Raw genomic sequence first — 17,358 nt, 5'->3', positions numbered from 1 at the left:
ATGGCTTTACTGCATGCTCATGGAGATGCAAGCACATAAATTTTACTGCCAGACTATATGTTGTAGTGTGTTGTGTTTGTTGGCTGTTTCATCAAGGCTCTGAGAGTCCTGTGTTGCATTAAAGGTTCAGTGTGTAGGATTTAGTGATATCTAGTGGTAAGGTTGCATGTTGCAGCTGAACACCCCTAACCTCACCCTCCCCTTACAAACATGACAGAGAACTTGTGGCAGCTTCAGTTGTCATAAAAACTCAAAAGGTGTTTAGTTTGTCCAGTCTGGGCTGCTGTAAAAAACATGGCGGCCTCAGTAGAGAGGACCCCCCCCTCCTGATGTTAATATAAAGTATTTAAATATGAAGGACCCATTCAAGGGAGATGAAAACAACAATTTCTACAATTCAGATGAAACACACTAGTGAATACATCACTAGGATTATTTTATATTCAATTCAATTTTACACACTGGACCTTCAATACCAAAAACTCCTACGGCTATAAATGTATTTCCTCAGTTCTTTACATACTTTAGCTGTTTGATGACCAAGCATTTGTGCCTCTCTCTGTGATGGCTGATCATTCAGCAGGAACACTATCAGGTGTCAGTGCGGCATGTCTTTTTACTCCTCTACCATTAGCTTGCAGAAAGAGCTTTAGAAATTACTTATTTCCTCCATCCATGGCTGTATAGTGTTTTATTCATTGGGACATACCAGTGCACACACATAAGAATCGGACTATGAATATGGTCCTGCAGAAACTGTGCTATAAAAAAATGTGGTTTCAGGTTTCGCAGAGTTTCTAGCTGTGTGTCCATGATGGCAGAAGCTCTCCATGTGAAAGGTTTCATTAATGGCGCTCTTTGTAGGGCCTGTTTGTCATTGCAACGGGGCGGGGGTGGGGGGGACTTCCTGATGCCATCATAAAAGAGATGTTTTTTTTATGAATGGGGCTCTGAGAGATGAATGTGAGCTTACAACGTACAGAGGACAGAGCTCTCTCCTCACCTGTGCCGCCCCAAGGCGATAAGGCATCACGGTGATGGCCCTTGGCTCACTCTCCCATTTCTTGTCTATCTGCGTACAGTCGCACAGAAACACAGAGAAGACAAGACAGATTCATTCTATATCCTTGAAGCGTTTAGGGTCCTGGTCTTTCAGCGGTGGTGGAGACCGGTGTTGAGGTGAGACTGTGATAAGAGGGAAACCAGAGAGGACAGGAGTCGCTGTCCTCTCTGGTTTCCTCTGTTGGCTTTGAACTACTCGAGCACTAAAGTGGCCTCTGAGTCGAGCTGGTGACTTTATTTATGCAGATACTCATTTCTTTATGTGTGTGGAAATCAAAAGCCTCAGGTATTTGTTTGAGCAGGTATCGCTGGAACGTGACAAGGTTTCCCCGCCGGCTGTGTGCTGTAGTTTAGTGGCTTGCTGTCTTCTTGTGTTTGTCTCTCTAGGAGCAGGCCTTGTCCCCATGTGTGTCTTCCATCAGACCAGCTCCCACCTTCCTCCTCCCTACCCAACAGCCTTGGATCACAGAACAAGCAGAAGTACCCCTCTCATTAGTCTCTCATTGTTTCTTCAATTTTGCCTGATATCCTTGGAATTCCCTTCTTATTTCTACATTTTCCTGCTTCCTTACCTCACTGTCTTTCCATCCTCTCACCAGTCTCGGCTCACGGCTCACGTGTCTCCGAGTTACCATTTGACTCCACTTCACCTTTTGGCCCCAGTGTCTCCTATTGTTGTATCCCTTTTTCTCCCTGCTCTCTTGGGTTCTTTTCTCCTTTGACTGAGGGTTGCTCGGCCAAGCTCTGGTCCAAGCAGAATTCCCTTGTTATGAGGTGAACCCTGCTCACACACAATTAGAGAAATCTCTCTTCGCATCAGCTTTGTGCATTTTTGGCAGCGGTAGACAGATGCCAATCTTCCGCACAAAGCCAACCTCAGCACACAGAAAAACCTCCCTCTGTTAGTGCATTTGATTTCCTTTGTGGTTCTCTGTCCTGTCCTGTATGACCCTTCTGAAAACAATCTGATCTCTCAGCTTTGTGAGTGTAATATTGCTCTCCATAACTTTATCTGCCTGCATGTATGTTTTACCCTTTGGCTGTTTGGCTTGGTGTGCACAGAACAGACAGTATTCCTGGGACTCCCCTGAGTGAGGACTGATAATGTAATATGTGATAATTCAATGTTATAATGTTGTACCTCAAGTCACAGTTTCATGTCTAAATGTCTGATACAGGAGGAGTTTTAACATGTTTCACAGCATGGTTTAAAGAACAGAAAATAGAAAATGAGCTAACTAGTAACCTAGTCATTTCTCCCACTCCTATATTAAGTAGTACATTCAATCCTATTATTGTATTCAAAGCAATGTGTGCTTTTAAAACGCTTGCATGTTTGTGTATAAGTGTGTTTGCCTGAAAGAGAAAAGCCATATTTTTTCTCTCTTTTGAAAGTGTTTTGTTACCTGCAATTCAGTGGAAGAGGACTTCAAGATTTCTATAACAAATGTTCGTGTGTGTGTGTGTCACTGTGATTGCCAGATAGAGCAGCTGAAGCAGGAGCTGAACAGGAAGGAGACAGAGATGCAGACCCTGCAGACCAAACTAGAGACACTGACCAATCAGAACTCAGACTGCAAACAACACATCGAGGTGCTCAAGGAATCGCTCAACGCCAAGGAGCAACGTGCCAGCACACTGCAGACAGAGGTCAGTGTGCACTCGCACAACACACACACAAGCACACACACACCAGTTACACACAGATAACACTCACAAATGCATGACCCCTGATGCACAGAGCCACTCCAACATTTGAGAAGATAAGAACACCCTCAGACAGACGTGGCTGCCTCAAAATGAACATATCTGTAGATCGCTACAATAATAACAGGAGCCATCAAGGGCCATAAAATGTAATGGGGCTTTATCACTTTCTCTACATTGATTATAAAGCGATTGGATTGTAGTGTGTGTGTTTCCTGGTTTAAACTCTTTGTTTGACTAGGAGCCAAAAGCTTTCATGTTTTGCTGATTCATTAAAAACTGCAGAATTTCTATCTCCGCCAAGAAGGTTCTGTTTTTGTCCGCGTTTGCTGCAAGATCCCATGAAGAACTCAATCCTAGAGCGGATCTGGATAATTTGGCAGATCCAGGATTTAAAATGGCATGATAGGACATTAGCCTTGGCGGAGCAATGTGCTCTCCGAGTGCCCTTTAGGTTGTAGTCTGGGGTCAGCAGAGAAAATGAGCTGCTTTAGATTAGCGCTGGCACATTAACAGTGATGTTTATCATGTGCACAGGTCCTGGAAAAGTAGCCTTTATGAACAGGTTGCATGCACAGATACTTGAGATATGTGAGAGGATAAAAAGTCATCGCAACAACACACATGCAAGGTCCTCCAGTGTCATGCATCTGTTGTCAGATACACAACATCAGAAACTAAAGGGTGTGCAGCCGTACAGCATCCTATGTGTGTTGCTCCCTCAGCCCACCAGGGGGCTTACATGTGTGGGTGGGTCAGTCAAAAGGCTGGAGAGAGGTGGCAGCTTTTCTTCTTCATCTCTGAATATTTTTTTTAACCTCTATGACTCTTGTGATTTTATCACTGCTGTTAGGAATGGAGGTGGTAGTATGCAGGGATTTGTGTGTGTGTGTGTGTGTGTGTGTGTGTGTGTGTGAAGTGGTGGGGGGGCGATGGAGATCATTTAGCATTTTTTCTCCATCACACTCTAGACCTGGAACTGATACTTTAGATCTCTTTGTATTCACCAGTTGAGAGCGGCCCGCTAACTATGTCCACTCATCATTACAGGAAGCAATTTGGGCCAAAATTAGGCCTAATTGTCCATACATGTGCAAGGAATTTTGGCCCTCGCAGTTCGCTGAATACATCATACTTAAAGGAATTGCTTTTCAGTGGGTGGTGTTTTATTTGTGTGCTTGTTTGGGCTTGTGTTTCCAACTGAAATCATGTGTAAATAACTGTGTGTGTCCTTTAGTGGTACGTGTAACTTTATGGCGAGATCAGGACACATATTTCCTCATCAGTTTATGATTTGCCCTCCGATAACCCCCTGAGAGAGAGAGACATATAAAATGGTTCCACAGGCTGTGGTTCACTGACGTCTCCTTTGTTCACACTTTTGAGAAGTTATGGTAATTCAGTGGCTCAAGGGGATTAAAGTTCTCCGTCACTACCACAGATTTCCTTCAGTTTAATTCCAAAGTGGCCACGTACGAGACAAATGTTGATAAAAATGTGATTTTAAATCACGACCTGCTTTCTAGCATGTAATGAATCTCTATATTTTTGTTGCTGAGATTGTTTGACACGTGTGATGTTGTGCTTGTAATGTGTGTAAAGTCACTGGGTACAAATTATTTTAGAATAAAAGTTAGGTATTAATTAGTTATTCGATGATATAAAAACAGGATGAAACGCCTCGATTGACAGCTGAGACTGAGCTTGGTTGAGCATGTGTATCGGCGGGGACCTGGATACCGTGGCTCCATCACCGGATCACTGCTGCTTAGCCTCTGGCTCAGAATGCACAAAATGGAAGTAGTTGCTAATTTCTTTGTTGTCAGTGGAAGTGGAGATGTTGCGGAATTGGAGCCGCTCACTGTGTTTATTACTCCCCTTCATTACTTTTTCCAGGTTTAATATAAACATTTAATATAAAACCTTTCTGAAACAACATTTAAAATATATGTGTTGGATTTGATGTTAAGTGATATTAAAAGGAAAAGTACTAGTAGGTCAGCTCTTCAATGGGGCTGTGGATTTTAGCCAGTAGGTCATTGAAACTATGGTTGATGTTTTCAGTGTTTTTTTATATTTAAATGGAGACATGCATTCTTCTTAGGGTGTTGGTCGAAGACAGGTTATGAGATGTCTCATCATGTTGGACCAGTCTTTAAAAAGAATTCTGGAACACGTCAGGGACTGATATCAGTGACTTCAGTTTCCCAGGTGTCCCCCTTCACCGACTGCTAAGAGGATGGTTCAGTGGTTGTTGTGTGCGTGTGTGCGTGTGTGTGTGTGTATATCTGTCTATTAATATGTGTATGCATCATCAGTTGTGCTCCTGCCACTGTGCCAACAGTGTGTTTTGTGATAGGATAGGCTGCTGCAGTCTTGATCAACAGAAACACTCACACAGTCACACACATGCTGACTCTGCCGATGACTGAACCCTCATTCCCAATCTGTAGTTTTTTCCTGTAATTGACATTTTCTCCCCACTTCGGAACGGCTAAGGTTTCCTGGAATTAGTGGGCAGAACAGAGGATGGGTAAAGATACTGAGTGTGCACCAGGCCAGCCATGGTTCTGCATTCCTCTTCTCTGTCAGTCAGAGAGCAGAGGATCTCTCTTTTCACCTCATTCCTTCCATCCAGTCATTATTACTTCATCTCCCTCTCAGCAGTTTGATTCAGCTTTCTCTCATCTCATTTAAAATTCCTCAAGAGCAACTTGTTTCATGCTTTTTGTCCGACTCATGACTATTGGCCAGTCATAAACCCTCCCTGTGTGTGTGTGTGTGTGTGTGTGTGTGTGTGTGTGTGTGTGAGTGTGTGTGTGTGCGTGCGTGCGTGCGTGCGTGTGTGTGTGTGTACAGTAGTCCTCTTCCCCAGAGACAGGCCGGTGTGTCCCGGACCCGAGTAGCAGCTTCGTCTCCCAGCCACTTGTCTCTAAAAGCAATTCACATCAGGACAAGACTGAGTGTGGACTGGCTGCTGAACAGAGTGGGCACTGTGAGCGAGGGAATGAGAAAGAGGAGGTGTATTTATTTGTCAGTCAAAGTTAAGGACAGCTTCTAAATGGCCGTGATTGAATCTGTCTTCAGATAACTGGAAAATGTGGAAAATAAGGAGTGTGTGTGTGTGTGTGTGTGTGTTGCTTGCTGTGGAAACTGGACCCATTGAATACAGTAGGTGTGTGTGTCTTTCCTGCCCTGATCAGGACAATGCAGGGCTGTAATGATGATCCAGCAGATCAGGTAACCTATCAGAGACCTTCCTGCATTTTTAACCAGCCAGCGCTAAAGGAACAAGCCACAACTCAAGGGCTCGCAGGTGCTCAGACTGTGTTTAGTTTTCTTTGAGAACAGAATATTGAAAATAAGGAGGTTTGACTAAAAAGAGCAAATCAGACTTTGGGCTTGTTTGATTCAACAATGCTCTGGTAGCATTATCTAGTTAGATTTATGGGTCAAACATAACATGCACGGTATGAGTAAGATCAAAGTACTGTCCTACCATGACAGAACAATGACACAGAAATGAAGAGCAGATTATAATATTCAAGAAAGGAAACTAATGGAAATGGATTTTCCTGATTATACCTTCATTTTGTTAGGTAAAATATGATATTCCTATTTTAGATTGTTGTCATCGCATTGTCATCTATTATCTGCTTGAATCCACAGTGATACATTTACATCACAAGTTTACAACACTGTTAACCTGGAGAGGCTGACTTTACTCATTTGATGAAACCAATGACTTAAAAAACTTGTTTATTTGAGTGAAGACTTATTTTGACTTAAATACACTAAAAGCTGAAATTGCTTCAATTTAAATTGAGGAAATTATTTTTTTTCTGAATTTGAATATTACCAGATAACATTTGTAAATAGTAAACTGGTATACCAATGTTTCATTTACACAATTTGACTTGAAACAATATTAAAGGGATAGTTCACTCAAAAATGAAAATGAAAATCTACTCACCACAATGCCGATGGAGGGGTGGGTGATGTGTTTGAGTCCACAAAACACTTTTGGAGTTTCACTGATAAACAGTGTTGCAGCCAAATCCAATACAATTGAAGTGGTGACCACTTCTTTAAAAAGAAAAAAGAAATAATATGATTTCATAGTGCTCCTGGGTTGTCATCCAAAGGTCTGTAAAAACCTGGCATTTAGATTTGACTCAAGCTGTTTTTTTTATGTTTGAAGAAGTGGTCACCATTTACTTCTATTGTATTGGATTTGGCATTTGCAAAACTTTTTCTGGCCTGCCCCCCTTCATGGGCTGAAAAAGAGCATGCCCCCATCTCAACTGTTTTATTACTAAAAAAAGTCACAAAATGGGATCCAAATAAAATTTTGGTTTGACTCAGATCGTAGTTTTTTTCTGTCATAAAAAAGGGAATATAAGGCCTTTACTTCCAATTCTGTTTCCAATCCCAATAGAACCAGTTCTTTGGCATGAATATGTCTATGTGCTGGTGCACACTATATTATAATCAGGCCAGGTCGGAGTGGGGGACAGTGTGAGGAGTTTACAAAATAATCTAAAACTACTGTTTGTATCAGAGCCTTCCTAATCTTGAATCGTAAATATCAAACAGTAAAATGGGTTAAGAGTTGGAAATCCCCTAGTGTGCACCAGGCTTTTGTTTTCTTTATTACTACCTCTGCTGTCTTCTGTCTTATTTAGTTTTAACTCAAAGTCCTTGAGAGTCACATGATTTGAGTTATTACCTTCAGTTTTTGGATGCAACAAATCATGTTGTATTTAATGTCTTTGCGAGTCATTAGTTGAGGTTTCCATTTTGTGAAGGTCCATAAACTTTGCAGGTGGCCACTTACACACATGGGGGAAACCCAGACATGAAATAGGCAGAAGGGTTTTCAGTCAAATCCTGAATCAGAAACATAACAAGATATTTTGTTCCTCACCAAACGCTCGCAGACGTGTTAGAAGCAGCATGCCTTCAATGTACATTTTGCGATGTGGCAACATGTCCGTGTTTAGAGAGAACACAGTCTGTGGTGTTTCAATTTAACTTTCTCAGATGTGACCTCAAATATCTTGAGTTCTCTTTCATCACCAGCGTTGGCTGTGCGTCTGCCAGAAGACCTCCGCTGAGTTTTGATTCTGAGGTTGAGGTGTAATGACTCGGAGAAGATATAAATTACTCAAAAGTGACTTGTTAACATCAACCGTAGTGACAGTGATGGATGGGGGGAAAACAAGAGGAAAAAAAAAAAAAGACTCTGGAGTGGGAGAGGGAAAGAATCAAGGATAGATGGAGCAACAGGAGGAAGTGAGAAGTGAGAGAATATAGTTTTTTGATGGATGTAGGAGGCTGTGGGCTTTTGTCAGTGAGTGATGTGATGGTACAGTGTGTTGTGGTCCCTGCTGGACTATTTTTGTTGATCTTTCCTTGTTCTCTGTGCTGATTGATGGTCGGTATAGGTAGTGAGGCGGAGAAGAGATGTGGTCTCAGCCTGGTTACAGTCCACCCTGGACTCTCCTCCTGCTGTGTTCTCCCTCTCTGTGTCTTTCTTTCTGCCTCATTCCCTTTGGCTCCCTTTGTCCATATTTTCTCTTCTTTCATACAAACTTTATCCATCTGTCATCTCTCCCCACATTTTGTCACCTCCCCTATTTCCTCCGTCGAACTCTCAGTCCCCATCTGTCGATATCACCGCAATCGAGGGTGAATAACATAGGTGAGAACTTGATGAACTCACGGAGGAGGACAGTGAGTTTGTTGGCTTATGTAAATGGGAAACAGTTCCCGTTTTAAGCTGACCACTAATTGTCAACCTCACATCTAAACCCTGGACCTGTTGTGATGAGTCCCCAACCACTGCAGACCATTTTTAATATGACCTCATCTGAACTGCGCTGACCACGGTCACCAATTCTCAGACCCAAGGGCTTGCTCCCAGGTTCCTGGGGTGCTGTGGTTTGGGATGCAGTGTGAGTAGCAAAGCGTCAGAGCCCCCCAGAACAAACATGGCACCGTCCAAAATAAAGCCCCCGCGAGTTCTTCAGAGGCCATGTGGAAAAGTCATAAAGTGGAGTTATAGGGGTCAGAAGGGGGATGAGATATTTAATGGTTTACGCAGGGAATGAGGTAAATATGTGTGCACGACTGAAGGAGCCGACAAACACGAGCATGTGCACAACGTTTTTTGTCCATATGCACATAAAACGCACAATAGTGTACGCATACCACATGCTTCAGCGCAACTCATGCGTTAAGTTCGAGGACTAAGGGGCCATTATTGAAGCAGGACTATTTACAAATGTGAGCAGAGGGTTGTGTAACTGTATCTCAAACCATGTGTGCATAATCTGATTTGTGAATGTGTACAGGAATCTGCAAATGTGTTTGCAGAATCATTTTGTGCATAATGAGATCTATAAGTGTGTAATTAAAAAAATATTTAGAAATCTGTAGTGAAATCAGTCTAATGTCAATGATGTTGACATTGGCTGAAAGGACAAATGTAACAGTGAGAAAATCTTACCTGAAGAGATGCTATAACATCTTAATTGTACCTCAGCACAAGTTGTCAAACTGCGTCACACTTGGCAAAGTTACAGCAGAGGATACATGTCCAGATTTCAAAATAACAGTATAGACATATGACGAAGATTAAGTTGATTATATTCTCAGGATGTATAAAATACTTGTTTTTGGAAAGGGAAAAAAATAACAGAATAAACTCGCTTCGCTTCAGGTCATTTGAATACATTTACCGTAAGTATCAGAATATGGGTGCACTCCAAATACAAATGATTATACACAGGTGGATTGAGATCCAGTTACACTCCTCTCCACTAACATTTATAAACTGTTATGATACTATAATGGTCCTGCAGAGGCCAGTGAAGGTACATTTAATTTGTGTGATGGTTTATCATCGATACATCCTGGGAAATGTGTCTCATGTTTCATGTTTTCTATTTTTTGTACATCTTGAAACAAAACAAAAATACACATAAATGCGGAGAGTAATGAAGGCTTTGCTTGGCCTGCTGTCAGTCAGCGGCTGGTTAACCAGGGCAGTGAGTTGCCGATGGAGACAGCCAGGAACAATATGATTCTTTGTTTTTATCCTGACCCCCGTCTTCTTCAGGGTCACTCTGCTTTACTCGGACCACTTAACCTCTAATTCTATACATATATAGACACATGCACAGGCAAACATACAAAATTACACTTTGAAAATATCAACGAGCAGAGTTTTCTCTCCCACAAATTCCCAAGAAGGATTGAACAAGGGAAAATGTAGAAATAAAGGAATCTCCTCTCCCCTCCTCTCCTCTAGAGTCCCTATTATAAACCAATTGCATATGATGATTGCAAGTGGTTGATTATAGAGTTTGCTGGAGGTCAATAAAATCTCAATTTTTTGTTTGTCACTGGTGTACATGCATGACCCATCACGGATGCAGTGCATGTGTTATGACAATGAGTGACAACATCCCCCACAACAGTTTGCGTAAGGAAGAACATGTAGTTTGCTGTAAACTGATCGTTACAGACCTGAGCTTTGTCCGAGGATCCCAGTTTGTTTTTTATGTGGCCATGCTGATCTATGCTCAGCTGTTTTTGACACACAGACATGTGACAATATTTTTTGTTGCACCTGCACAAGTTTAGAGTATGTGTTGCAAGAAAATAAAGTGCTTTACACATGTTTTGTTTTACAAGCAGTATTAATAAAGGGAAAAAAATTTAGTTAAAGTTAAAATGCTGGAGCCTTGGCTTTGTCAAACGCTGTTCATCCACTAGCTGTCTCTTAAGTGAGTGTTTTCTATCAAGCACTTGTTTCACTTGTTGATTAAGATCCTGCTACAAACTGTATCCTGCTCCACGTGTTTGCCAGAGTGACTGTTCACTGCGGTTTAACAGGAAATGGATTTGCTGGAAACAGGATGTAGCAACTGGCGTGTGGAGCTGGAAATGATCAGGAAAAATAATCAAAGAAGGAGCAAGTGTTAATGAGGGGGAACGCCTGCAGCGTCTCTTCCTTTATATATATATGTGTGTGTGTGTGTGTGTGTGTGTGTGTGTGTGTGTGTGTGTGTGTGTGTGTGTGACTTTCTGCTGGAGGATGTAATGATGATGGATGGAGGGCGAAAGAGGGATAGAGGCAGCTGCGTACAGTGGGATGGTACCCGGGGTGAGTCCTCTACATTTTCTATGTCGTATATCCATCCACTGCCACAATACCCAAAGCATGGCATGATCGACTTTTATGCTTTTGCAGAAAACGTCCATTCATTCTGTTGACAAAGATCCTTTTGTCGTTGGATCCTGGGAGTTCTGTGCGTGCGTATGTGCCCTTGTCTTTTTTCTTCTTTTTTTTTTCATACTTTCCCATGTTCTCTCTATAGCCTGTGGGCAGACAGCTGTGTTGCCATGGTTTTATCAACAGATGTTGCGGTGTACAATGAGAATGTGCCCCACTCTCCACCCCGCAGCCCCCGCTGTGAGGCAGTTTACATCCGCTTATTATCCCGAGCCGGCCCTGAGGTGATCCATCCATTATATGATTCCTGATCAGAGCTCTGACTGTTGCCTCAACCCAGGCTTTGATGGCACACCTCAAATGACAATCAGCCCACGCCCCAGGACAGGGATCGCCCCTTATTTCCGCACCGATCAGCCCCAGTGTCGTCATGTCTGGCATGGCCGGCTCAGGTGGGGAGGAAATCCTCTGTGTGCATGCACGTGCTTGTTTATACAGTATAGGTGTGTGTGTGTGGGTTGAATTAGAGACTCAGCACAGGTCTTGAGGAAGCTAAACTTGCTCTGTGAAGTCTGTCATTCTTGTTTTTGTAATTACAACTTCCACCTGCACCGCAAATGGAAAAAAAAACACATTGCTCTTCAGGATTTTTTACTTTATAACTATCAACAGTGACGTCTGTTAGAAGTTCCTATTGCCTCATCAGGAAACTATGGATCATTTAACACCACTCCTTCCTACAGCTGTGTGAGCAAAAGGTACCCACGGTCAGGTGTTAACACACAGCTGTGCGAGGAGGAGCACTGAATAAATTACAAAAATAAATTTGCCTTTTATAAATTGGATTGGTCATTTTTCTTTCATTGTATCATTATATCCTCCTCCATCACATCAGAATGTGTTGGCTTCCCCTTGATACATATACTTCACCCAAAAGAGATATTTGATTCATTATAGCTGCTCTGGGAAACTCTCTGGTGGTCTAGCATCATCCTGAAATTAAATAGCCTTCCCTCTTTCACTGATACAGACCAGACTTGGCCACATTAATGGTTAGACAAACACGAATTAGTTCAATATTTTGTCATAAGTTTAGATGATTAATTATAGATCTTTAAATAAGTTAAATCTAATGGCTGCCCGCTGCTGTATTTACACAGGCTGGCTGGACGTCATACAGCCAGAGAAGTGAATCGCTCACACAGCTGTGTGTGGAGTGCACCACAGCAGCCTGAGCTGATGCAGCTGATGGAGTGTGTTCGAGTTCAGATGCCAGATACACTCCACTCCAGGGATTTAAGAACTTCAATGGTGGTGTTGTCAGCTCAAGTGTCATTCAAACTCTAACTTTGAACAGGGATACAAAAAATGAAAAAAAAAAATGTATAGCTCATGAGTGTGTGTGTACGTGTGTGAAGGTCAGAGCGGTTAGATTGGGTCTTTATTCGCAACATTGGACTCCCAGGTGGCTGAGTGAGAGTGCAACTGTTCGTGTGCAAGTGTTGGTGCATTCCCAGGCCTTTTCTGTGGTCTCCCCATCTTCTCTGGTTCTGCCGCTTTGACTGTGGTTGACTCATATAATCCTTGTGTTGTTTATTGCCGACCACAGCTGACGCTGGGCTCGATACCTTTGCAGATTTGCCTGCCAGAAAAACTTTTATGATGAAATGTGAGGCAGGAAAAAGGGAGGTGAGGACAAACAGAGAAGCTGTTTTCTTTAAGCCTCTGTTTTACTTTGCTAACCAGTGTCCAGAATACACATTTGGCTGTGATTGCGAGCATGAGAGAGGAAGTCGAGGAGAATGAGTGAGAGAATGAGTGAGTTTATGTATTTGTGTGCATGATTGCATATTTGATCGCAGTTACTTGCATCTGTGCATGAAGAAAAACATACATGTGTGAATGCACACCTCAGTGGTTATTAGTTTGAGACTGTAAATCTCAAGAAATTAATGTTGCCAATAATTAATAGTTTTGCAACCGCAGAATCTTGAAAACATATCAAGGTCATTTTTTAAAATGATTTTGTGCTGAGTGAGGGACTGGAAAACTGAAGTGAGGTTATGGGGGAAGATGGGGTGATGTGTTTTGAATTCATCTATTTAAAGGGAATGCCTCAATGCAATCGCCAAAGTCCTTTGACGGCTGGACAGCAGTGGGCCACTCTTCGTCTCCCTCTCACCTTCCTCTTTCGTTTTTTCTCTCATGCTCTTATAAAAAGTTGTACAAAACAGACTGTAGTCCCTAGAGTCCAATTGTGAAGTCAGAATGAGTACCTCAGTTGTCCCAGAGACTGTAGGAGTTCTGCGTTGCATGTTATCTCTAATTTATTGTAACACAAATCCACACAGAAATGCACAAACCTACAAAGCCATATGTGGGCCTTTCCCAGCGACAACCCGGCTTGTGGGCTTGAGGGATTTCTCACGCCGACATATCACTTTGTCTCGCCGCAGGACCTGCACCTTTAAACGGCAATAGGAAAACTCCCGGAGTGTTTGGAGCACGGCTGGAGGGATGGTGGTGTTGATGGAGAGGCAGAAGTGGCCGTGTGAGAGAGAGAGGTGCTGTTGGAAGATGACATGGAGAAGAGGGGGGAAGAAGTGAGTGGGAGGAATATTGGAGAGGAAATTGAAGGAGAAGAGAGAGGTTAATCACTACAACTTGTTAGCTGTCTGTCATCTCAGCGTGCGGGCCAGCTGATGAAGCCAAACATTATTTCCTGTGACAGACCTGCTGATGCTGTAGCAGCTGAGGCCAGTGGAGGGGCAGCATGACAGTGGTGTTGATGTGCTCAAGTCAAATGATCTAATACGGTTTCCATCATCTCTACCCACTGTCTTTCACTCTTTCCTTTGTCTCTCCTTAAGTTTTCACCCTCACGCGTCTCCGCCCTTTCATCCCTCACTCCTCATCTGTCCTCCTCCTCTCTCCCTGTACTGTGTCTGGCAGCAATGAGCACTTTAAGAGGGTATTAGCAGGGCGTCTGTACAGTACTATCACAGCTTAGAGGGCCAGCGCAGGTGAGACAGCAGGGATTTCCTGTTAGGCCTCTCTGCTACATTCTTGCTAAATTGCTCCTTGCCAGGTGGGGTTAGAAAGGCGAGGGGGGGTTTATGTCTCACACACACTGACTAACATGCATGCACGCACAGTTCCGCTGCAGCACATGGGCATCGGCACAAATCAATGTGCGGGCACTAACGTAATGTTCGTACAGAGGATTAGCGGTGTCACTAGTGTGGGTTTTGTGTGTGTGCCAGTGTAGAGTGGTGAAGACAGAACAGGGCTCAGTTCAGACTCTGGTTGTCGGCCAGAGAAGCAATATGAGATAAATTCTTCACCATCTTACACCTGGGAGTCCTGGACTGCCTCTAATGCTGCTACTTGAGAAGAGCCACTGTGTGTCTGAGCACTCTCATTTTAATGTACACACACACACACACACACACACACACACACACACACACACACACGCACACACACAAGAGCAGGTAGAAAGTGTGATCCAACACAGCCCTCATTCTGTATTTCTTGCCATTTCTGTAGTTATTTATGCCCCGCTATTGTTTTCATGCTAAACTGATTATTAATGACATATATTAAATCATGTTACCATTTAAATGGCATAATGGTGCAGTGGTTAGCACTGTTGCATCAGATCAGGAAGGTTGGGTCTTTCTATGTGGAGTTGCCTGTTCTCCACATGTCTACCACCTGTGTTCTCCCTGTGTCCCTGTGGGTTTTCTTCAGGTAAACCTGCTTCCTCCCTCAAGCCAACAACATGTAGATTGAAGTTAGTTTGAAATTGTCTGTAGGTTTGAAAGTGAGTGTAAATGTTTATCTGTGTGTGTTGGCCTTGCGATACACTGACGAGCTGTACAGGGTGTACCCGGACTCTCGCCCAATGTCAGCTGGCTCCAGCTTCCCCCGTGACCCACAAAACAATAAACTATAACGGAGGAACTGGATGAGCTAACATACTCAGATCATTCATGAAAATCTTGTGCTATGTTTTATTTTATTTATAAAAACCCATTAGATATGTATCTAGAGTATCACAGGAAAAGGAGGATGAGAGAATGGCCCTGCGTGGTTGTTTCCCCGTGCCTTCGGTCTTGATGGTAAACTAATTGTGCCCCTATATCGATCTTGTCTTCCAACTATCCCAAAGAAATATAATAATTCTACTTCCCAAAATGTTAAAGTGCTCTCACACTGTCACCTACGTGTCCAAGTAACACTTAAAACATCTATTACCTATAGGCCTCCCTCACTGCTTCCCTTTATTTATGTCTCTTGAATGTCATATGAAACACACACCTCTAAATTAGGTTCAAATGGGTTCACGCATTGCACCATGGTAAAAAGTGCTGGAAATGTAATCAGGTGTTGAAGAGCAACAGAGGAGCACATAGTCTGTGCATGACAACTAGCTGAATGTGCACATGCACGTGTGAGTAACTATAGGCGGTGCAGCAGGACACTGAAATATGTCCAATAAGAAGTTCTGGAGTGAGCTAAGACATCACTCAGCTCTCTGCACACAGCCAGGTTTTAATGTGCGAGTGTGAAAGTGTGTGAGCAGCCTGATCTGTGGCAGCGCTGGCTCAATCATACAACACTCTCAGTAACAAATGATGGGATGGGCTCCAGGCTCCTTCTCGCTTTCAAACACAAACTTTTACTGCATCAGTCCACAGTGGTTCACATTATGGTACATTAGGCCAGAGAGGAACTTTTACTACTTCCATGTGTCAACAAGTTAATGTGTTGAGTCCTGTCAGGAGAATATGTTGGACATGTTAGTTCCAGGGTTAAACAATAACAAATACCAGGAGTAAACGTGGCTTTTCTCATAGTTTTTCTGTATTTCTTTGGATATGTACCTTGACCTTGTTTTCACTGCTGACTTTTTGTTTGTATGTTTGTTTGTTTGTAAGCCACATAAACAACAGAATGGATTCCCACGAAACTTGGTGGGAGGTTGCGACATGGGTCAGAGAAGATTTCATTACATTTTGGTGTGGATCCTGATCAGGGGGTGGACCCAGAATTCTTTTCTCTTTTTCTTTAACATTGCATTTTTTGGAGTTTTCCCCGGGAAAAATTCTTGGATCTTAAAAGAATTAACCAAACACATTTAGAGAACTGTTATCTAAGAGTGCATGTAATTGGCTTTTCTCTTTCTGTCAATCTTGTCCACTAGTGTAGGCATTTTTTGAAATCGTATGTTGCTCTAACTTCTTAAGTTTTGATTCTGGTTTTCTAGGTAGATGCTCTGCGGGTGCGACTGGAGGAGAAGGAGCAGTTGCTGACGAAGAAGACCAAGCAGCTGCAAGACCTGACCGATGAAAAGAGCACACTGACGGGAGAGATCAGAGACATGAAGGACATGCTGGACGTCAAGGAGAGGAAAGTTAATGTCCTGCAGAAGAAGGTATGTGAATGCAGCTAATAAGTCTTGCACCCAGTATAGTCAAACCTACCGTGCGTGTTTGTTAGGTTGACAGAAATGCATCTCTGAATGAATGCTCATGTTACTGTGTGTCTGCCGGATGTGCTAAGTCCCCCTTGTTATACACTGATATTGATTAGTGAGGTAATTATGCTGTGTTTTCAGTTTGTTCAGCTGCTCCCATGTGGCCAAAAAAACAAATGAATACTGCTTCAATAAAGTAAGTGTTACTTATTGGTCAAGTTTTAATTTTTGCAAGAAATATATCAGTAAACCAAAGTGTAGATATTTGAAGAGTGACAGGTTCGTTGGCCGCTTTGTTTTACGTTTGTTACATGTCTCATTAAATGTGTGTGTAGTGAGTGTCTGCTACTCACACTCTGACATTGTCACACATGGTGAACACACACACACACACACACACACACACACACACACACACACACACACACACGCACGCACGCACACACGCCTACCTGCATGGCATGTCTCTGAGCCTTTAATGACTTTTATAAGGTTAGCCATTTAGACAGGGTCTGTGGCCACCTGTGGTGCGCACATTGGCAATTCCTCTATAGACCAATTACACACACGTAAAGGTCCCCTCTCAACTTCCTTGTTTCCTCTCATGTCCTCAAATTAGATCTCCCTCCCCCCTCTCGCCCGCCCCCCTGCTGAGTTTAATGAAAAAGTGCTCCAAAGGTCACATGCAGTGCCATTGGTGTGTGTATGAATATGTTCAAATATATTTTTTTATGTCGATGTGACCTCCAGGTGTTTCTGTGTGACAAGTTTAAATGTGACCTTTCTGTGCACCCTATACTGTGCGGTACTCCCACTATAGCTCCTCAACCATAGCACTTAGTAAGGCTGTTTGTAGCTGTTAAGC

At 42.9% G+C, this 17,358-nt stretch overlaps 1 protein-coding gene across 7 annotated transcripts in view; it reads left to right on the top strand.

Moving 5' to 3' along the window:
* Positions 1–17,358, top strand: part of LOC109635037 (ERC protein 2) — a 142,834-nt gene that overhangs the window by 16,712 nt on the left and 108,764 nt on the right. For all 7 annotated transcript variants that reach the window (XM_069527266.1, XM_069527264.1, XM_069527265.1 and 4 more), the window contains 2 exons: positions 2,545–2,712; positions 16,284–16,451. In XM_069527266.1, coding sequence (XP_069383367.1) covers positions 2,545–2,712; positions 16,284–16,451 — 336 coding nt within the window. The remainder of the gene's footprint in view (positions 1–2,544; positions 2,713–16,283; positions 16,452–17,358) is intronic.

This window comes from Paralichthys olivaceus, chromosome 6, assembly GCF_024713975.1.
Source record: "Paralichthys olivaceus isolate ysfri-2021 chromosome 6, ASM2471397v2, whole genome shotgun sequence".
NCBI classification, from domain to species: domain Eukaryota; kingdom Metazoa; phylum Chordata; class Actinopteri; order Pleuronectiformes; family Paralichthyidae; genus Paralichthys; species Paralichthys olivaceus.
The sequence above is the reverse complement of the archived record's forward strand: the minus strand, read 5'-3'. Positions and strand labels throughout refer to the sequence as shown.